This window comes from Triturus cristatus, chromosome 2_2 (assembly GCF_964204655.1).
Source record: "Triturus cristatus chromosome 2_2, aTriCri1.1, whole genome shotgun sequence".
Taxonomy (NCBI): domain Eukaryota; kingdom Metazoa; phylum Chordata; class Amphibia; order Caudata; family Salamandridae; genus Triturus; species Triturus cristatus.
The window spans coordinates 307,201,526-307,225,327 of record NC_140582.1 but is presented as its reverse complement, the minus strand read 5'-3'; the positions used below and the strand labels follow the sequence as shown (position 1 = coordinate 307,225,327).

Below are 23,802 nucleotides of genomic sequence, written 5' to 3'. Positions count from 1 at the left end.
TAGTAAAATAATGGAAGGATTGGTGTTAACGTGGTGTTTCCCTTACTGAGTCACTTTCTACAAGGTGAAGTTTCATTTGTCTTGTGAATCTTTGCATAAGAATGAATACATTTCTTTTCTGCTTGGCAATATATCATAATATTTGCTATCTATCTTCTTGAATGGCAAGAGGATTGGTCTTCAGGAATTGTGATACACTGTGTGTTATGCGTTGCATACTTTATAGCCTCTGTCCGAGTACAGCTAATTATATGTATTACATACTTTTTGCACACGATCTGTGACGTCAATTATGCAGCTTTTATTAGCTGATTAGTACTTCAAACTGGATGGGAAAGGGCTATGATAGATATTATTGATATTATGACTAGAAACACCAAATTCCTAATGGTCATAACATGGCACATTATTAGTAAAACATTTGAAATTCGAGATGCATTAGATACACTAAATAATGTTTAATTTCTAAGCCCAAGATATTCCAAAATTGCTGGCAGCATATACATTGATTGCAAAAGACCCCTTTTTTATGTCTTGCCTGCTGACAGCTTTCTGTGTCTGATGAGAGCTCATATGGTCACACACAACTCAACACACATCATGCGCATACTCATACATATGTAAAGAAAGGGTTTTGGACAGCCCTTTCAGTCATTGGCTACTTTGGTTCAACTGGTTTTAGTTATTAGCTTGAGGTGTTGTTCATCAGCATTTGCACCATCTAATATCTTTTTACTAATGGGAACAATTTTAAAATATATATTTTACACACATTTCTCATAATTACTCACTGTCTGGCAATGGTTCACTTGTATTTTGGCTTTGCCAATGCTTCTTGAAATGAAGCGTGGCAAAGTCAAAATACAAGCAAACTTTTCCTTTCAGACCCCTGACTTCTATATATTGCTTGCTCTCCCAGCCTCCTCTGCTCCTCATACTCATCCTCCCATTATCAATTCCTGTCCTGTCCCATTGCCTCTCTCCTTACTTGTCCCTTTCTTCTCCACCTTATTTGCTTGTCTGTTTTCCCACCTTCATTGCTTTCCATCTTCATGCTATTATTAAAATTGTCATTGTATGTCCACCAACCTTTTTCTTGATGAGCACACTTTCATGGTCCCGCTCATTTAGCATTCAAGTAAATTAATTTATTGTGTGATTATTAAACACTATTGTGATATAAAACACCAATGGTTCATGAAATCTTAAAAGCAATTTTAATATACCAGAGTTTTAAATTGCAATAATGAATGAGTATAAAGTGAAATAGAAGCATATTATAATATCTTCAGTTTACTTTTGATCGTATTTATAAAATTAGTAAATTTGCTGGTACAAAAACCTTCAGTAGCTTTAAAACAATGTAATGTTGCCTCATTGAATGATTGTAGACCCAGTTTCTTAAAGAATGAAAGTAGGAAGGTTCTCAGGTGCCAAACAAATGTTTGGCAGAAGCAGGATTCCAAGTGTGCCAGGCTTTCCCTGTAGTAGCTACAAAACCTACAGGTAAGGTGGAGTCTTACATGTTTCCAATTCTGTTTGATTTCCCCGTCACCAAAAAGACGAAAGTGTAGTTCTAGAAAATTAATTATTAAGGCCATCTAGGAAATGGAAACTACAATGTACAAGAAGAAATGATCATTTGTGTAGTCATCTTTAAGCACGAAAGCATGATCACAGGAGCTAAATTTCTCAAGGTCTCTTGCACTCAAGAGGGCAAACATATGTTTCTTTAAAAGGCTCTTAAGGAGGATTTGTGAACAACCTGATTCCATGGGCATTACATTTTCAGTTTATTCAAAAATGTGGCTATTGTTTTGTGCCATGGTGTTTTAACCTGTAATGTTGGGCTGTCGAACACTTGACGTAAAATACTTATGAGAGTGTTTTGCTCTGCTTTTGTCATGGCACATCAGTGTGTACTAGGTCACCATTTGCTCTTAGAACTTGTTAAATTGCAAATGGATTTGGGCTGCAAGTGATAATTATGGGAGGTCAAATATTGTTCTAAAGAGTCTGCTCTGCGCTGTTTAACCAAGCTCTCGACTTTTCCAAAAAGTATTTGACATCGTAGGTGGTAGCTGGTATGTGCTTAGCTTTGATGACTTTTAACAAAGGCATGATCGATGGTCTGTCTAAATGTGTAGATATTTATAGCAGCACAGATCTCAATGATGTAGGCTTTCATTTTAGTCTTCCCAAATGTGCTCAGGTTAATACCTATATAAGTGTAAGAGTATATCTGTTTCAGTGGTTGCCCTCCCACACTCCAGGCAGCGACTTTGATTTCTAGTGGACCCAATGGCATTCGTTTTTTTTCTTAGTTAATCTCTAGCTGATTGTTCTTGCAGCATATACATAGCTTCCTTCAGGTGTGTTGTAAACTGATTCTGGTGTAATCTATAAGAACCATGTCATCTGCAAATTGGATGGTAATTATACAATGTCTGTTTAGCTTATATGGAGAAGCCCATGGATTCATCTGGGTTTCGATATCTGATATATATGAGTTGCAGAGCAATGGAGTGAAAACACCAGCATTTATTGACTGGGATTTTTTGTTTACACTGCAGATTTGCCCTGATTTAACTTCTACTCAGTTTGAGGAGTACAAGTTTATAATTGTGCTTAATGTTTTTGTTGGAACACCCCCACTTTGATAGCTTTGGCCACAATTGTTTCCTGTTCATGAAATCTGAATTTTTTTAATTCTATAAAGCAAAATAGCTGCTTTATGTCAAATTTGCATTATATAGTAGCATGCCTAAGGCCATAATTATGTCTATTGTGCTGCAGGTGTTTCTGAAACAGGTCTAGAACCATGGGATTATGTTTCTGTCTTCAGCCCACCTTTTTACATCCTGAAAATCACATTAGCAAACTACTTTGCATTCAATATAGGTAAGGGAGGAATCTCACTTAGGTCAGCAGAGAGCACTGAGCAAAAGTACAGTCTCTCTTGGCGGTGTTGGTCTTGGAGTAGTCCCACTGAAATGATTGTGTGGTACTTTTAATGGGACAGAGAGCCCAGCTTCTCTTAGCACTGCATAAGTAAGTTATTTATGAGCGTTCGTGACATTTAAGATTAAGTGTCAAATGCTGCTGCTAGAGGCTCCACATTGTTCTGCACTACATTTCCTAGAATCCTGATGCATGATTCAGGGATTACCTTGCTAAGGTGCAAGTGGCAAGTCCGCACGCTATCACTGAAAGCCTTTATGCACTATTCCAGACAAGATATGGGTGGAGCAGGTCTGGGAATTCAATGTTTAGACAGAGAACCTAACTACTTACAATAGCTAATAGACGTCTACTACTTCCCAAAGGATACCTACTCTTGTAATAGTTATATTATCGCGTAGTTCCTATATTACCTATACAGGATCTGTGCGTTTGGATAGCATAAACTGTGGGACTGGTGGCAGACTGATTCTGTGCACCCCCACCGGATACGTAAGCCTGTCTGTATCAGCTAGCTGACAGTGCCCCTAGAATCTACTCTTATTGAGGAGAGAATAGTTCTTGGCAACCTCAGAACATGACAACCCTGATCCCCCAGAACCATGGAAACAATATACTACCTTTCGCTCAGTCACTCATGCTTACTTATTTTGTCTCAGAGAGATTCACAGAATAAACAGGTTGGGCTTTTGTCAATAAAGATTTATTGAACAGTTGTTATTCTAGTGTAGAATAGATGAGCTGCAGCAACCATTAGACAGTAGCAGAGATATATGATTAGAAGCACTGAGAAAGTAAATGGATGGTATAGCTCTACCATTTTGCTATAATCATGATTACATACAATTATATAAAATACATGATAAAAAGTGCATACTCCTATGATGCCTCCCTAACTAGATGTACCTAAATGTACCTAGCATCTGTGTAGGTGTTATACCAAGAATCCCTCTAGGATCTAGTCAACCCCATTACCTGGGAATGAGAGAATATGGGACCCCGTCCTGGTCTCGAGTTGTACGCCCCACGAGGGATGTTAGACCACTGCGAGCTGGAGGGTCTGCATGCAGGAACCTCAGCGTCTCTGGTCAGTATGTCAGCCGGGAAGTCTCGGTCTCCTCTATCTTTCTAAGCAAGACATGATATATATATATACCCTTAGGTCTCTCCAGAGGTCCTACCTTGCTGTGTTACTGTGTCGTCCTAAAGGATGACGTCAGGCCTGAACTTTATTTAGAGATATTATACAGGAAATGTTCGTCCTGCTGTCAGTCCTGCTGTGCTTCCAAGAAGTCTCATGCATAATGTATGAGGTCCGAGCTTGGGGGAAATCCGCGTTCTGAATGCAGTGTCGTATCTAGGTAAAAGGTCAGTCCCTCTGAACCGTTATGTATGTAATGTAGGGAAGAATATAGGTGAAAGGTTGCAATGTTACCTGCCCCTATATAGGGTACCTATATGGAATATAACACCCACTCCTCTTCCGACTGGACAACATATGTAACTTATTACCGCACTACTAGCATAACTAGATATGGTACGTACACAGTTTATAAAAACATCTCTATATTGTTAAAACGTTTTAAAAACTTCTAAAAAAACGTTAAAGCGTCTAAAAAAATGTTTTGCAAGGCATAGCTCTAAAAGTGTCCGCAGTTATAGTTCGAACCACTATAAGGCTTTGAAAGCCATGTATGCCCAAGAAATGACACGAATGTCAATGTCAATTGTGTTTCTGAGTTCCAAATTGAGCTTGTTCTAAAAAAGGGCAAATTTCTTCCAGCACATGACAAGCCAAAAATAAGTCAAATGTTTATGTGTCCTGGCTGGTAGACGCAACATTTTCGTTGCTTGCTTCTGCAGTAGACGGCCCCTGTAGCACCTCGCAGAGTACGTCAATTGAGAACAATGATGTTCCACGCTGTCCGCAGCCAGTGCTGAGGCAGCCTGTGCGTCGTCCATAGCCTGGGTGTCAATGGAGGAGCGGTGTCCATACCAACAAGTGCAGTTACTACCTGTGGCAGCTCAAGAAATGCCGCCAACAACATTGGAATACGCTGAGGACACTGCAGAACATGGCTGTTTTCGGGTCCAGTAAAGCATTCATGTCCAGTTGCGCACATGATGGGAGTGTCGAACAAAGGTCTTACATGCATTCTTCTCGGCAAAACAGGCATCGGAGGACAGGTAAGGTGCAGTCCATCCAGACTGGTCAAAATGACAAGAACCAAGATGCACTTAGTTCTCTCAGGTGAGTCATGCCTAGATGTTGTACCATCAGGCACGGTATTTACGCTCCAGGAGTGCTTTTTCCATCTCCTTGGTGTCTCGGACGTCCATTGCGTAGCAGATAGAAAAGCAGGATCTCTGCTATTAGAGACAGGATTAGCAGAAGTCCTCCAAAGATGCTTCCGAATACAGAGTGTATGAAGTATGGTATAACTCCAAGTATTATCTGAAAGGTGCCTAGAAGTCCAGAACCTATGATCTTAAATAGGTGGACTATGTCTGTCGTATCAGACATGCTAAAGATACGATTTACCATTTCTGCGAAATGGAAAAGGCAGTTTGTATGGATAAGCGCCTGTATCTCTGCCGAAGACCTTGCGATCTGGAGATCAAAAGTCTCTCAAGCGGAGGTTAAGGGCACAGACTTCTGTAAAAGCATGGCTTTCCTTCTGCTCAGAGTATCAAACTGTATTAAAGAAACATTCAGTGAAGGCCATATCGGTGCCTCCCTGACTGTATGTGTCGGTAGAAACAATACTTGCATACAACAAGTAGTCCTGGAGCTCATGGTTACTAGATATGCGATGCCCGGGAGCATTCCACAGCAGCCTTGACTGTTCAGCATCAAGTAACTCCCATTTGAAGGTAGTTCGAATGCTGGTGTAATCACTGCAGCTGGGAAACCTCTCAGATGACAGGACAAGTTTGCAACAGAACCATTACAAGCCCGTGCAGGATTATATCCTGACATATGAGTGACCCACTTAAAGCGTTCTCACAGTTTGTATCCCTTAGAAATACTTTTCGATCCCCACTCCGGCATCGAAATCTGTATGGTAATTCCCATGATTCCTTAATGTATTCCTTACACATTTTTTCATATCTGCCTGCCTGCTTTTGTTCAAGGCAATACTGAAACTGAGAAGTAGTGACGGGTAGCATTATGTGGCCATGGATTAGCTATTCAGTGGACGGTGATTCTGCCACTGTAAATGGTAATCTATCCAGTTTTTCAATACGCAGCATTGTATATTTTGCCCCCCTTTGTGCCATTTCTATCTGTTTATCTGTTAGATTGTATTAAAAAAACAGAGACGTGCTGTTGATAAAACGCCATGGCACATAGCCTGCACGCAAAGATTGCAGCGTCCAGCTTAACAACATAATAGAACGTAACTGAGATTGCCCGTGTTGTAATATGGCTAATCCTGTTCTAGTATGTCTATTGCAGAAGATAACATGTTGCCTAATGGATTATATCCTGGAGGTTAATGTAGTTAACCCATTGTTTACCACTGTTAGAGATCTTTCTAGATTTATACGGTCTATCTCCCGTAGTCTCTCTGCAGCCTCTTGTTGGGATATTTTCCATATTTCATTGTACGCAGCATAAATGCCAGAATATATGAAATGTATCTGACGTTGCTTCCTGGGAACTTGTAAAAAATCCCTGAGATCCACATCTTGTGATAGTAAATATAAGTGTTGTTTCACCTGTGTGAGTGTTTTAGCCATTCGGGACACAACTTCCCAACACTGTAGGATTTCACTACCCCTGGATGTTCTCTCTGTACATAACATGGATCTGGCCTATGGATACTGAACCCTTCGGTCCTACCCATGAATCTAGCTTGACAACTATTGGTGTCTGTGGGCCAAATCAACCATTTCTTCCAATTGGGGTCTGATCTATTGCACTGTATGATGTCATCTAATGTAATCCCTTTCTGTGATGTTTCGTTTCCCTCGGTGTATGTTGGAATTGGCAGCCGAGGTGTGTTCAAGTTTTTATTCTTGGCTAGTCCAAGGCAAGACGTCTGTTGCACTGTCTCGTTCAAAAACATGATTTTTTGAGGGATGAGGCACGCTCTAATTAAAGCTTCCGTTCCCTGAACTTGCCATTCTCTTGTACCCCAGACCGATTTTAAGTCTATGGTGTCTTCCCATATAGTCGTAACCTTGTTCAGACAATTGGGCAATAAAGGATGCAGAGTAAATCTGTTTGGTGTTTGTTAACATATTTTTCTGTGCTGATGTTGGTGCAACCTTATCATAATATGAGGCTGGGTCTGATATATTATAACCTGAAAAATATGGAAACTTTTGTGTAAATGTTTTTGAACTGCCTTTCGGCGGTGTTGGACAATGTTCCCACTGGTGGTATGTGAACACATTTCTAGGATTAGCAGTTTATGCCAAAAATGATGACTATAGTGCTGATAACAATATATTTTTCCGAAATCGGTTGTGCTTTCCATTCTTTCACTATTAGAAAATGCAGCAGATTTTTCTATATCAGACAACATGTTATTTACAGTCCCAAAATCCCAATCATCGGACAATGTACTTGAGGTAATGATATCATTTAATGATATTTTAAATAAATGTGGAATTTTTAAAAGTTCGGTCAGGCCGCATTTATCGAAATCAACCTTGTCCCAAACTATACCATCCGGTATAGGAACTGCTGTAATGTTCACTGACCACAGGTCTCTTTGTTCTCGATGAGATGATTGATGTGGTTTCAAAATTAAATTCACCTTTTGGGCTTCAGAGCTTTGTCGAAGATATTTGCCATTAAAAAGCATGCTAAAAACTATTCCTACACCTATCCAGAAAAGAAAGAAAAGTATCCCAGCGATTACCCATAGTTCTACCCTAGGTGACACCAGGTAAGTCTTTTTAAGAAAGTTCAGAAAGTCTTTAATTTGCTGCTTGCTTGATTTTTGGGCTGGCGTCGTTTCAAGTTCACTTGGATCCAAAGAAAATGTATCAAAGTTTATGAAGTAGCCAGAAGCAGTTCGATCAGTTGTTGGAATTGCATCAGGATTTGTTGAAACTGTACTTTGCTCTTGTCGAGGCATGTTGACGTAGACATCTGTATTTGGCCTAATAGCAAATTGTCTTTCATTTTGATTTTGATTTTGAAGTTGAACTTCAGGTTCAAGGGGAAAGAGTTCCATAGCATTGTGCATGGTCCATCATTCCGTACAGGGGACTCTTCGAACATGATGAGTCTTTCCGTTTGAAGTTCTTGAATTGTAGCGAGAGGAGGGAGTCTGCTACTTTGGAGTCCATGTGGCCTCCTACTTAGTATCAGCCACATAGTGTGGTTTGATTAGGTCGATTGAGACAAATCTTTTCTCCTGTTTTCCGGCATGAGGCGGTAGAAGTACATTTCTTGTTCCTTCGACTGCTAGGACCTATACAGGCTTTCTGTAGGATGGCCCAAATTCTTCTTTTCCACTATTTTCTCTCTGACTAGATCCACGACTTTTGGGATTCAGACAGACAGACAGACATGACTGATTTGACTTCTCCAGTGGCAGTCTGCTTCAGGAGGACATTACTTTGTTGTGTCCTGGATTCATTTAGATCCTGTAAAACAGCCAAACGATCATGGATGTCAAAAGGCTTTTTATCCGCCACTGCGCCTTCACAATCAAAATAAGGTACCCACTTTCTTGTCCCAAATAGGACCTCATATGGAGTGACACCCCCTAACGAACTTCTTGGCTTATTGTTCAAAGCCTGCTGTACTCCATACAGATGTTTTACCCAGCTCTCACCCGTGCCTATTACTCTTGTTGTTAAAGACTGCTTTAAGTCTCTGTTTTTCCTCTCCACAACTGAATTTCCCTTGGGGTGGTACAGAGAGGAGTACGGCAATGCTACACCCAATCCTCGCATGGCCTCCTTGTAAGCCAAAGAGCTAAACGCAGGGCCCAGGTCAGAATGCAATGTGCCAACTGTGTATGTCCGTGTAAAGACTGGCAAAACTTTTATAACAGTTAGAGCGTCAGCCGAGCGCTGCGGCCACACCCATAGGAACCTTGAGCAGGAATCCACTGCAACCATGATATACCTGTAAGCCCCATTTCTTTTTAAGGGGCCGCAGTGATCCAAGTAAACGCACACTAGTGGTTTGTCAGATATTAACAATGGTGTCAGCGCAGGACGTATTACGGTGGAACCTTTCATCTGCTGACAGATATCGCGTTCCAAGACATAGTCTTTAGTCTGCTTTGTTAACACAGGCCACCAATAGTGTTCTTTCAACAATGAAACCGTCTCTGTAACTCCTGTCTGTGCAGAACTTATCCCTTAGTGTGCCGCTATAATTAAACCTAACCTACGATCCATGTTTGGAATTACTCTATCCCCCACTCTAGGAATCTGAGCAAATGGAATGTTGTTGGCATCTAACTTGTAGGAGTACTTGAGTGGAAACTTTTTTGGGAGTACTTTGATGTTTTTGCGTGAAGCAATGACAGCCACCATAATCTCACCGTCTATTCTTGTTTTAGAACGAGTGATTGCCGCTACTGAAGCCGTGCGTACAGCCCCTTTCGCGGCTTTATCAGCCAATGAATTCCTTTCAACGTGAACTTCATCACGCTGAGGACTCAGTGTATGTATCACGTGAGCCCTCAGTAGTTCGGTTTTCACCCCCACTATCTGTTCCCATAGCATTTTATGCTTAATTGTGCCACTTTTTGCATCTTTGAACCCGTTTTGAACCCAGTATTGCAGATATTCATTATATGACTGCACACAGTAAAAGGAATCGCACACAATTAGTGTGGGGAATTCTCGATCTGTATTTACCAGTGGCAGTATTAAGGCTTTTAATTCTGCCAGTTGTGCCGTGCAGTCTCCTAGAGATTGCGTTTTCGTGCAACTTGGATGGAACTTCCCATCTCGCATGCACCCTTTAACAATTGCACATGCTGCGCTATATTGTTGCTTACTTCCTATGGCCGGTTGAGCAGATCCACCAGTGTAAATAATATATTCATACTGATCTAGAGGCATTATTTCATTTGGTAGAGGATATTCTTGTCGTATTGCAGAAATGCTAGTGTCTTTAAATTTGGGTCATACCTGTATTCTACATCTGTTGCAGTGAGAAAATTAGCCCAATGTATCCATTGTGGTTGTAAGGCTTTAGCGTTTGGAACGCTTGTCTTTGTCGCAGCCTCTAAGGCTGGAACCGGAGTAACTACTTTTATTCGTTTCCCCTGAGCCAGTGCTCTTCCTCTCACTACAGCAGTCTGTACTGCTGTTAGAATTCTTTTCTGTAGAGGCGAAATGCATCTCAGCATTTATGTACAAATGTGATTTGTATCCAATTGGTACTGTTTAACCTTCATTATATGTTAGATAGGTGAACCCAGATTGACCCGCAACTATACGGATCACCAGGTTGCGTACGTTTACGCCTGTCTGCAAGTGTTAGAAAGCTATCATGTCAGCTTGTAAGGAACGAAGTGTATCTTTGTGTTCCTGTGTCTATTGTATTACTGAAAAGCCAGGGTTTTATTAAATCGTAGAAAGATTGTACTCTTTCTGCGTAATCCAAAATGTATGTTCTACCATTTTTTAATGATTTTGGAGGTTGGAGCAGCGCTCATTTTCTAAAAAATTGGCTGGCAGGCTTTTCCCTTCACTTGAAAGCTCATATCCTAAAAACAGGACACTGAGGTGGGCAATTTTTGATTTTTTAAAGATGAATTTCTAGCCCTCAGATGCAAATCCCAAAATTATGGTTTTTACTCTGTTCAAGTGCTCCTCTAGGTCATCGGCCATCAGATAAATATCATACACATAAGACAATGCCTCCTCGTCAAAATTTTGAAGTAACTCAGTTACTCTCGCCGAAAACAACCCCGGGCTATTGTTATTCCCTTGGAGGAGTCAACAAAATTGACGCTGGGACCCTAGCGCTGAGAATGCTGTTAGATACCTGCTTTAAGGCGCTATAGTTTGGCAGAAAAATCCATTTGAGATATCAAGTGTCGTTTTATATTTTTTCCGCACAATGTTATTCATGAATGCGGCACTGTGTGCATTTTGGACTGCAAAAGTCTTAGTGCAAGTGTTCAAATGTCTGTAATCCAAGGCATTTACAACACACATATGCAAAGGAGTAGGCGGTAGCACAGGCCCCGGCATTATACAAGAACCATGTTGGATGGGATGAGGATTCAACCCACCACATAATTCCTTTATAATATACTCCAACTGCACAGAGGCAGTCTCAAATAAAGCAAGCCGCTAAAAAAGCGGTCAGAGAGATCTTAGATCAACTTAAATACCAAGGGGTGATTGAAACTTGCACCTCTCAAATGAACAATCCTTTGTTTCCATTCATGAAACAGGACAATTCATATTGTCTAGTTTTAGATTACACCCGGATGCTTTCATCTAGCACAAGGACGCATTTTCATTTTTGTGATATCCAAACCTTACTACTATGGCAATATAATTTGCACCAGCAATATGTGGCAATGTCTGCCATGCACTGTGGATAATCTGCAAAATTCTGTCCAGATTTTACCCACAGATGTCTGACTGTATTAATGTGCACAATATTTGAAGGGCCAATTATCAGGGCATTCCTTTTGGAAAACTAAATAATATTCACATTTCAATTATCTTAAACAGTGTTATTAATTGTCCATTGTTCCTTTAACTAACAAGTATGATGATTTATGTCCCTAAACTAGTGCACAATTCATACATTTCAGTTTACAATCTGTGTAAATATTTGATTGTCAAAGAACTCTGATTCTGGGGATTGGAGACCCAGGCAGGAGCCTCTCAATGAACTCACATCAATGTATACATTACTCAAGCTTTCGTTTGGCAGTCAACCCTGTTTCTAGCTTAATATAATTTCAAACATTTGAATGCATTTTCAGAGAAACAATAGAATCTAGCTTGTAATGAATATGGTAATTAAGATTTCCAAATTTCCTCTCCTTATCTTAGGGATCAGCTGCGGAATTCCTCCAGCTTTGGAAAACGGATTTTACTCTGCTGAGGACTTTTTTGCCGGTAGCACCGTCACTTACCAGTGCAACGGTGGTTACTACCTTCTGGGGGATTCCAGGATGTTCTGTACTGACAATGGAAGCTGGAATGGCATTTCCCCATCCTGCCTTGGTGAGATGTGAGGTTTAATTATGTCATGTTCATTTTATCTGCAGAATTTGCTTGAGTTCACGGTATCAGTGGAATGAAAATTACCCGGGTATCCTCTGATAATATGGAATTCGCAAGTTTAGAGCTGCTATTGATTTTGTCACCAAGTTTTTTTCTGGTTTGAGAATTAGAATTGTCATCCATCTAGGGCCTAATTGCGAGTCTGGTGATCCTCGAACCACCCGACTTGCTGGGGACTTGCGGGCAGACCGACATTGCACCACCGCAACCGCCAGGAAACTGCTATTCCTTAGTGGTGGCATGGCAGTCAGGGGCTCAGCAATATGCTGGAGGTGTCGCTGTGGCACCGCCATGCATATTATGAGTTTTAGGACTGCCAGCGGTGTCATGGAGGTCTTTACTCCTTAAAAGGATGGTGGTCCTGAAATAAAGAGGGCCCTACAGGGCCCTCTGTTACCCATGTGCATGTGGATGCATGCAGGGGGGCACAACAGGTGTCACCCTGTGTGCATGCACCCCGGTTCCTGCACGGCATAGACTTTACAGTCCATGCCGCGCAGGAACTGTTTTTGACGTTCCCATTGTGGTGTCCATTTTCAGAGGCACCACTGTAGGACTGTCCAAAAAATTCCGCCAGACACGAGTAAACCCGTAATCTGACTGGCAGTGTGCACACGGGTTTGGCGGTGTGGAAGCGGGCTGGCAGCATGGCGGTCTGCTCCCATCCCGTCAAACTCAGACTCAGGCCCTTGGTGTTTAGATGATTTGCCAATGGTCAAGATTTCACGCTCCTTGGTCAAGCAGTAAGGGCAAACATAGGCTGTAATAGTGGATGTGACTTCCCACGCATGATAAATCTCACAGGAACAGCAATAGGTAAATCATCCCTTAATATTTCAAGTGTTTCGAAAGTACACTTTTGCATTTAGAATTTGTTATAATTATGTACAAGGTTCAGTTTCATGCCTTTCCCCTGGAAAGGACAGTATAGGACATTCAAGATATGATCCAGATATTATAGCCTCGGTCCTGGATTGCAGGGAGGTCAACTCTGAGGATGCTGGGACTGATGGCTTCCTACATTCTGCTGGTCAAGTTTGCCAGGTGGCATCTGCAGGTGCTGCAGTGGGATCTGTTGTCTTAGTGGGCCCAACATCAAGGGGACATCTCCAACCATGTCCAGATTTTGGACGAGACTGCAAAAGGTCTGCAGTGGTGGCTCCTGGACTGCAACCTGATCAGCAGTAGACCCCTCTTCCTACCCTGCCCAGAGTTGATGGGTTAAATGATGCATTAATTATGGGTTGGGGAGGCAACCTGAGAGAGACTTCTGGTCTCCTGTGAGGTCCCAGATCCATATCAAGCTTCTGGAGCTCAGGGCCATCCACTTGGCTTTGAGAGCCTTCCTTCCATCCATCAATGGGAGGCTCCTACAGGTTCTTATGAACAACTCCACCCCATGTGGTATTGCAACAAACAGGGTGGGTTAGGGTTGTAGACTCTGTGCTAGGGGGCGCTACTCCTATGGAAATGGCTTGACCATCCAAGAATTTGCCTGGTGGTCAACATCCTGGTAGCGTCTTTGAATTTCCAGGGCAGACAAGTTCAGCCATCAACATCTAGCAGATCATGAGCGGCAATTGCACCCGGAGGTGACGCAGAGACTCTTCGGCAAATGGAGCGAACCTTGCTTCGATATATTCACCACTGCTGAGAATGGGCAATGTCAGCAGTTCTGCACATTGGAGATTGCAAAGCGTCTCTTTCTAGGAGAGGCATTCCAATTATAGTAGATTTTGGGACCCCCTGTTGCCCATTCCACTGACACCTCTTCTGTGCGAAGTTCTGGAGAAGATCAGGACCGACTGGGCCAATGTCCTTCTACTGGCCCTGCAATGGGCATGGAGAGTATGGCATCCAGAGCTCTTGAGAAATGGCATCTATCCTCCAATCATGCTGCCCCTCAGGGTGATCTGCTGGTGCAGCAACGGGAAAAGGTCCTGCACCCGGACTCCCACATCTCCATTTTCAAGCTTGAACTTTGGCAGCCAGGTGTCCCTTGGCAACATCTGTATACACCTATTATTGGTACAAATGTGTGTCTTGATGGGCCACATGGCAGTTAGACTTCCTACAGACAAAGTTATTTGCCATTTTGCTGTTTCTTTTATCCCCTGCCTGGTAAGGCTTTGCTCTGGGAAGAGATAAAGGGCACATTTCATGTCTTTCATCCCTTTTAGGGTTGCTGGACCAGCACTCAATATTCCAATGAGTTGTCATTATGTGGTTTATGAAAGGTCTCCAACATCTATTTCCTCCCTCTGTCATGCCACAGTGACACTTTAACTTGGTCCTCACATATTTGATGTGTACTCCCTTTCAGCCACTTCATAGCGGTCTTTTGCTGCTTCTCACCCTCAAGATGGTATTCCTCATCATCATAACATCAGCATAGAGTGTAAGTGAGCTTCAAGCTCTCTGTGTAAACCTGCCATTCAGCTCCTTCTCCCAGACAAACTGGTTCTGTGGACACGTTCTTTCTGAAAGATGTGATGGCATTCCAAAATATCACCTTACCAGCCCTGCTTGCTCTGCCTCACCCTTTCAAGGATGAGGATAGACTCCATTGCTTGGGCCCCAAAGGAGCACTGAGCATTTACATTGATGATATCAGAGAACACCGGGTTAATGATCACTTCGCTGTGGGTTTCTCCCGAGTGAAACCAATCAAAAGCATGCAAAAAGGGACCATCTCCCTCCGAAAATGTATACAAACAATATTATTCTAAACCTTAATAAAGTGCATCAATTCACGTTCCACATCAACTAGCAGCAAATGACTCTTAATACAAAGTGAAACCGTGCCTAAATAATTTAACATAACATTTCGTTGTTTCATACACACAATGTACCCTGGTATAGTTTATACAATCTTACACTTCAATACTTTCTATTCCATTCATATATTGCCATGCAGCTGTAAATCTCTTAATAGCTCCAAGCCTTTTTGCAAAGACTTCTTCAAACTTCAATTCATTTTATTACCATCTCCCACTGGACTGTGTTCTGCTTTAGGATCTACTATGTATTGTCCAAAACGCAGCCTCTGGAAGGGCTGTAAGCTCATTCCGCCAAAGCTGCTATCACTTTGTAGGCACTCGGAGTCCCTGTCCTGGACATCTGTCAGGCAGCTACGTGGGCATCACTCCAACAGTTCACAAAGCACTACTGCCTGGATAGCCAGGTTTACCCAGAGGGGCATTTGGCCTGCTTACTTTTAGAGGACCTTTGGTTTGAGTCTGCTCACAGACCCACCTCCAAATAGGTACTATTTTGTTATCGATTAAAAAGATCAGGAATCCACGATCAGAAGAACAAGTTACTTACCTTTGGTAACACTGTTTCTGGTAGAGACTCTACATAACCACATATTACTCACCAACCTTCCCATCCCGCTTGATCCGTGAATTTGATTCTAGCCATTAATAAGATCCCAAGTTTAGGAATTGTCACGCTGTTAAAAGTCGATTTGCTGATAGAGCTCTGAGTCTGGGGCCATGGACAGCCTCGAAAACAACTGATGCAGTGGACAAGAGTCTTGCTATATTGGCTACTTACGTCATTTTCGGAGCAGAGTGGCCTCAGTGCAGAGGTACAGCTTAAAACCTTCCAGATACTGACCTACACCTGGGGAATATTCAAGAGGTGAGGAATCTGCAGTTAGATAGAGGCTCTACCAGTAAGAGCGTTACTGAAGGTAAGTAACTTGTTTGTTTGTGATAGTATGTTCCATGTTGGAAATGTCCTTGTCAACATCTCATCTGGTTTATTCATGTGGCATTATGAATTTGTAGATATTCTGGTTTCCAGGGATGAAGGATAGGGGAGAAAGACCCAGGTTTAGGATCCTCTATCCTTTAGCTCCTGATGGGGTTTCATGTTTTATTGTTTCCCCCCACTTTTTGCCATCATTTGGACTATTGGCTGCTGGTTTTTCGATACCAGACCCCAGTGCCTGTGTTCTTACTTATTACAATAGTTATGTTGAATTGTCTATACCCAACTAGGAAGTGCTGACTTACTTATAAGTTCCAAGTATATGGTAACCAGGGAACCAAGGGCATGCATGGCAGAGGATCCACCCAGAGCTGCAGCACTGTTTGTACCACTGTGAGTGTGACAAAATGACTACCACCATGCCACTGCGGACGGGAAGAGAAGTGTGTTCACTGCTAATTCGACTTTGCCAATAAAACCAATGGCAAAGCCACCCTTCCCTTAACAGTATATGTAAGTCTCCCCTAAGGAAGTCCTAGAGAGCCCTACGTCAGGCCACTGTATAGTGTTAAGATGGCTGTATAGGTTTATATATGTCTTAGCAGCAAAACTCTTAAATGTTTTTGTTTTGCTGAGGAAAGTTAGTAGTTCCATTGACAAACACAGGGTTATCGCTGGCATCCCAGCCTGGCTAGCTTCTGAATGGGACTCCCTAACTAGGTACTGTGAGGTATTAAATTAGTGATGCTTCAAATCTGACTTAATGCCCGAGTCAAGATTTATGTCACTTTTAAAGTTCTGCAACTTTTAGAAAGTTGCTACTTTGTGCCCCAACTAGTCTGGTGGCCTCACAAAGGCTCTGGCACACAGTCAGCTCTCTGGCCACCTGGAGAGATGTGTGAACTCCTAGGCACAGGAACAAAGGCAGTTGCAGCAGAGTGAGATGCGACCTTCTCTCTCAGGAACAGCACCAGGGATATCAGAGCTGTGGAAACTCAAACCGATAAAACAGTAGCCACTCCTGAGGGATCCCCACTGGTCACCGCTGGGCATGCCTAGAGACTAATCTGAGATAGCCAAAAGTTGCACCAGTGTCTGCCGAACACAGGAGTGCTATCAGAGGGCAAATTTGCCACCCAAGAGGGACCCTAGCCCCCACAAAGCATATTCACTGTGACTGCTGCAGCTGGGCTTCTACTGTCGCAGACAGGACATAGTGGGACCCCAAGTGCCATGGTCAAGGTCACCTCAACCCACCTATGGACCGAGGGATCAACCACACTTCACCCCCGTCGTCCGCACAGCACCAAGAGCATCTTTAAACATCTTTTCTGCCGGCATCCCCAGCATCAGGACCACTCCATTATCGTCTATGGTGGTCTAATCCTAAAGGCTGGAACTTGACTGGAAAAGGCTATGGTGGCCAGATAATTTCCCAAAGTAGAATTACTGGACTCCTAGACCTCCGCCATGTTGGATTTGGTTGCCTAACCTGGGTTGGAGTCGCCGAACGAACTGTTTCAAACTATTCAAAAGGTTGTAACGTTTATTTGTTGACCAATGCTTGTTTGTGGTTGGATTTATTTATTTATTCCAAAATCTATATCTCCAGAACCCTGCAGTGGATTTTGAAGATCAAGGACTCTAACGGTTCATAAAAATATGGAATAGTTGTATAAATTGTTGTTGCCTCTCTTTCTTGTTGTGTGACTTTCTTATTCTGTGGTTTGGTGCTGTTAAATGCTTTACACAGTGTTCTTTTGTCAAGCCTTGCTACTTGAAGCCACAGCTACCCAGCGTTGAGGTTTACCAATGAGCCTGACTGGACCCAAGACAGTTTTTGTGAGTGTATTACAGGATAACGCCCCCAAAGCCATATCACATAATACCCCCAAATACTCACATTGGTGTCTAGCAGTGGGATCCAGAACTTGTGTTTGGCTGTACCAGACAATTAATAAGGCGATAACCACAGAAAGGACATACTAAAGTAGAGTCAAAGAAACAGTTTCAAAACATTGGGCAATGTTCTGTATGTACTAGGCACTGTTTTTCCAAGAGCCAAATGAGTCAACAACCAGTTTTTAGGTCTCGCCTGACCCAGCGCATGCGCTGGTCTGGCGAGACTTATTGAGAGGGCTCCAAAAAGTGCTACCAGGCCAGCCTAGAGCTACAGTGCACGTGCGCGGGCGCGCGTGCCGCGTTTTACCGCGATTACTTTCACTTTCGGCCGCACGGCCACTTTGATGTTTGATCGCGATCACTTTCACTTTTGCATAGCCAATAGGTCTCGCTTTTGGGACCTTATAAGTATTTAGTTACGCAACTGTTGCATGGCTAAACACTTATAAGGTCCCAAAGGCGAGACCTATTGGCTATGCCAATGCTTGTCTTAATTAGGAAAAGGTTTTACAAAGGCTTAAACGATGGCTAACATGGTAGTTAACCTGGCTACCCTGTATACACTTAAAATTGATAAGTTGAGACGGATGTGCCGGAGGGCAAACTTTGGGCTAGGCATGACTGTCAAAAAGAAGGGAATGGGAAGAGGCAAGGATAGCCCAGGTCCAGTTGGCAGAAGACCTCACTGCTGACATTGGTTATGATGAGGACATCAACGTTTTTATACTGAGGGGGGACACTGAGAGTGTGGTCCCAGGATTAGACCAAGGAGTGGCTCACTAGGTGGGAGTAAAAGGAGCTGAGATTCCACAAGGAAAACCAGAGACATGGATGTTCAAGTAACCCTCCTGGAGATTGAGAATGAGAAACTGCCACTCCAAGTGAAGAAACTGGTCGTAGCCAAGCAGATGGTCAAGTTGGGGTTAGCTCCACAAGAGAATAGGGGCAGCAACAGAGAACCAGAGGTGAACACAAGTGGTGTCCATGATTCTAGGTTCCCTAAGGGATTAGTTCCCAAGTTTGTAGAAGAGGATGACATAAACGACTGGCTGGCATCCTATGAGAGAGCTCTCAGGATGAGAAGGATGGGTTCTCTACATTGCGGGGCCCTATTGTGTGAGTTACTACCAACAATAACGAGATATAGATTGCTGATACTAAAAGAGGAGGCTGCGGAATCCTACATCCAAATGAGAGAGGCACTTATTGAGTTAGTTACAACACAGACATGGGTGGACTTAGTGGATGCATCTGTAATATATAGAATTGAAATGGTCTGAAATGTATACCGATAGGAGAGCTGGTAACTATTAACATGGAGCTGGTCTAAAGTCATTTAGCGTCTGCAAGGGGTCCCTTGTCTTTACTTGTAATTTTGCCGTTCAAGTTATGCAAAGTTTTCCTTTTGAGCGTAAGCAAAATATTAAAGTACTTTACTTCATGACTGGTGACCTTTTCCTGTCATCCATCAAGCATGCTGCTTTAAGCTACATTTTCGGGGTTCTACATTTACTTTAAACACATTTAAACGCATTCTTGAAAATGATATTTAAGATCTAAAGTGGATATTTGAGGGTGTGGTGTGAAACTTGGGTCAGATGTAAATTTCCAACCTAGAAATATTTTTCCTATTTAGAACAAACTGAGGGCCTAATTGAAATGTTGAAATAGTGTACAACTACTTCACTCGGAGGGTTATTCATTATTTGCCAGGTTGAATTTGATGGCTTTTACGAAATCATACATTTCTGTCCTCTATAACATGATGGTGTGCAAATTTTGTAAGGGTCTGAATGTTGTCTTTGCATGGCAAGCTTAGTGTTCCCATGGTCCTGATTCTACAGAGTGAAGCTACATGCTAAAAAAGCACTGTATAATGTATAAGCCACTTTACATGCCCTAGCACACAGAAAAATTTGACAAGAGGGAAGTTAGTTAGATCTTTAAATGTACAGAAGAAGAGCATTTAACCTGCATTATCCCAAACCTACCTACATGAAAGAGGGTTTTTGTGATTATCCTATTTGCTCTTTGTTTCAGATGTCGATGAGTGCGCCCTGGGCTCCGACTGTGACAAGCTGCATGCTACTTGTCTCAATACAAATGGATCCCATATATGCACCTGTATCCCTCCATATACAGGAAATGGGAAAACTTGTGCAGGTGAGATCATATCTATGGTGCAGAAAAGTGTCAAAGTGGATGGTTTATTAACATTTTTGAGCAGAAGTTGATTGGTTTAGTAGAAATGTCAAGGAACCTGCATGTTTTGTAGTCAATAACATTTCCTGTATTCTTGGAGTTTTGAAGCATCATTGTCAGAAAGGCAATATTTGAATGACTTGTTTTCTTAAACTGTTTGATGCCAAACTAAATATATTTTAAAGACTGCATCTGGAAGTACTATTTAAAAGTATTGGGTATCTCTCTGACAGGGCTTCTAGTCTGCGGGAAAATTATGTATTTCTGGGTGTATTACATAAAGAGAGCACTGATGGAGGTAGCACATAAAGTGGGCTCTTAAAAGTGCATAATTAGGACAGCTTTCAGCCACAGTTCTGGGCAGGCTGATGTATTAAGCAGTTGAATAGCCAACGGTGCTGCATGTTATCACTTTAGATAATGGTAATGGGTTACTTGTTACAGGTTCTTTAAAGGCATGTGCTGCATTTGGCTGAACATGTAGCAGCATTTGTTGACACCTCTAAAGTAAACAACTGAAGATACCATATTGCCTACACAGAGCAACTTAACAAAACAATTAAAACATAACAGAGCACAACACAGCAAAACAGCCAAAACATGAATCACAATCACAAAAAACAACACTAAATTGCAATTATGCACCACAACCACATAACAGCACAGAAAACACACAAAAACATCACCACTACAGCTAAATGACGTACAACAAATATTCATGAGACATATTACCACCTCCTTAAATCTTTTTTCATAATATGGTGGTAAAAGTTGTTTACACCAAGCATAATGTTTTGTGCTCCAGCCCTGAAAATTGTAAAGATGCATAAAGTAAAAGGAGGGAGCAGAAACTGCAGCTTTTGTTCCTGCCGTTTCTCTTCAGGCAAAACTGTAATTGTAAATTACTCAGCACTGCACTTATTATTGAGCTGGGATATTTGTCACCATCCATAACATTTTGTGGTCACTTTCAAGTGATCTTTTTTCTCCTGAGAAAGACCTAACCTCTTTTGCTTTAGGTCAAAATGTCATCTAATTACAACACAGGTTATGTTTATAAACTGGTTAGAACCATTGTATTTACATATTACCATTATGATTCTGTGTGATTATTATATATACTTGTCCATATATTTTCTGTCCCATCTTGTGCCTGCTCACTGCACCATTCCAGTATCTGATGTATCCAGCCAGCACCACTTTGTCGATTTAGTAACTAAAGGAATACATTCTTGAACATTTATTTGTCCTGGGGCGTGTGTTTTTTCATGAACTCAACCATTAAATGTTTGTTGATATTATTTCTGAGGAAATATTATCTTGTTTAATGATATGATACTGTCAGAGCCCCTCTCATATGGCCATGGGGCATGGAGGTGCTACTGGGCCCAACAATGGTGGCTGAGGCCATTTACTCCTGATGTCCTAGAGCCTGTCCTACTATGGATCCTGAGCAACTGGGCCAAGTACCCCTTCTTCACTTGACTCTCAGACATATCTGTGGTCAAGTAGTCAAAGGTTCTCTAAGGGAGAACAGATTAGGGAACACTGCTCATACCTCAAAGTGCACTCAGTGATGTGTATAAATCAATGTCCAGTCAAATACTTATTTTTGAATGACAAAGAAGTATTTTATTTCTAATTATTTGAATTCAATGAAATAACAACATTGATAAGCAACAACACAATCCTGCTGAGGTTGAGGCTCTAGTGTTTCTCTGGCAAATCTCTGTCCCACCCTCGTCTTTGTAATGTGATCAAGGTTATTCTCCATTCACTGGTGGCTGCATCAGGGGATGCTCACTAGTAAGCCTTACTGAGAGTTCCCCTTTGACTCTTAGTAGTTAGTCAAAAGTGCAACAACTTAAGCAGTGAGTCCCCCGGAGCACAACATGCCCGATTCAAGTGTTTCCCACTCCAACAGCACGGAAGCATTCAGTGTCTCGTGGGTGCTCTGACCACAGGCACCTGCAAGTTCCTGTTTTGTTTGGAGAGGTTGGGTTGCTTCTGGTACATGCAGCAGCATCCAGCAGGTGCAGGTTCTCTCCTTCGAGGCACTGCCAGCTTTTCCCAGTGATGGGAGACTCTCCCAGCCTTTGTGGACATGGTAAGCCCGTCTTCCCCACACAGGGGGGATGAAAATCTTCAGCTCCCAACTGGAGCCTAGTGATTGTGTGGCGTACTCCTCTGCGTGCCCACATAGCACTCAGTGTCAGTCAGGGTCAGACCTCGATGTGCGCACTCAACCCAACCCGTTTCAGCTACTATTCTTCTCGGACAACAGCCAGAACTTTAGGTAAACGCAGTACTTGCAGCCCCTCCTGGCATACGGGGTTTCTGTGGTATTTTTAGACAAAGCACGGGCTCCAGTGCAATACCCCTCACTGCGATTGTCCCTCCTGGCTCACATGGTCAGCAGAATCACTTTAACGGTGGTCCCCTCTGCCATATGGGGTCATTGCAACGAGGTGGTCCGAGGTTGGCGCACCCCACAAAGAACTGGATGCATTGCTCAGTTCATGGAGGCCCTATTCTGGCACAAAGGTATCACTGAATCACTCCTGCACACAGGCAATGACCCAATTGCTTCCCTCCCTCCAACGCACTCCTCTTTCTCACAGGGCAATCTCCAAAGCTGGTAGTCCCATAACAAAGGCACACCTGGATGTCAGCCACAGTGCTATGTGCATCAAAAGGTTAATCCTGGGCTCCCAGCCCCACTCTGTATGATTCCCTTATCAGCCACATCTCCTTCTGAGATGTGTCCAGGCCCCTTCCTTGTGATCTATCATTGAATCCACGAGGACCCTTTTGAAGTGCAAAGGGGGAGTTTCTCTCTCCCTTCCTACAATGTGCTTTGAACAAGCGAACCCGATCGTCGTCCTAGGTACCTCGGACCTTACTTTCCCTGACAAATGGTCAAGAGGGGATTTCAACGTCGATCGGTTACCAGAGGCATAACCACCTCTTTACCCAAGTATTCTCAAACGGAGATACTGTGAGTACATTACCACTACACTCACAGCACACTTTAGGGTGTGTGCTGATATTTACACGTGGCCTAAACCTTGTTTTTATGGCCATTCACCTTTTTCTGGTCCTGACGAAAGCCTCTAGAACCATCCAGAAGGCTGAAACTAGTTGACCTTATTTACAAGGGATATCAGGAAAATAATATTCCTAACTATATATCCCGCTTAACCTTTTAACATTAGTCCTGGGATCCTTCTAATAAAAGTTTTTTTCAAAGGGCATTTCTCAGAGACTTTTTTAACCTATAGTTACATCTCACATAGCACGTCACTCTCTGCTCAATATCCTGCTCCGCTGTAATCCAGGCGTCGTAGCACAGCTGGATTGTACTAGGCAATCCAGTTGGGCCCCAATGATGAAGCATGCCACCTACTAGGTAGGTGGGTGAGGGGTTTTTTCCACAGCAGTTGTGCTCTCTCCTTTCAAGTTTTCCATAAGGTGATAGCAAAAAACGTTTGCTTTGAATCGTCAAAAACTTGTCCATTTTGTTTTGCTAAAGTCATTGGGGAAGAGGACAAGTTTTTCTTTTTCCTCGCTCTCTTTTTGTTCCTATTTGCTTTCATTATGCAAACAGGGTCCGATTCACAAAGGTAAACTTATACTTTTCTGTACGTTTACTACTTTTCGATATTCACAAAGGTAAACTTAGGGCTAAAAGTCTAACTTTACTACTTTTTGATATTCAAACAGGTAAACTTAGAGCAGAAGTCTAGCTTTGCTTCTTTTCGATGTTCACAAAGGTAAACTCAG

The 23,802-nt window shown here is 42.4% G+C and overlaps 1 protein-coding gene across 5 annotated transcripts in view; it reads left to right on the top strand.

The window, feature by feature from the left end:
* SVEP1 (sushi, von Willebrand factor type A, EGF and pentraxin domain containing 1) overlaps window positions 1-23,802 on the top strand; it is a 1,063,460-nt gene that overhangs the window by 863,566 nt on the left and 176,092 nt on the right. For all 5 annotated transcript variants that reach the window (XM_085641350.1, XM_085641349.1, XM_085641348.1 and 2 more), the window contains 2 exons: window positions 11,965-12,138; window positions 19,858-19,980. In XM_085641350.1, coding sequence (XP_085497476.1) covers window positions 11,965-12,138; window positions 19,858-19,980 — 297 coding nt within the window. The remainder of the gene's footprint in view (window positions 1-11,964; window positions 12,139-19,857; window positions 19,981-23,802) is intronic.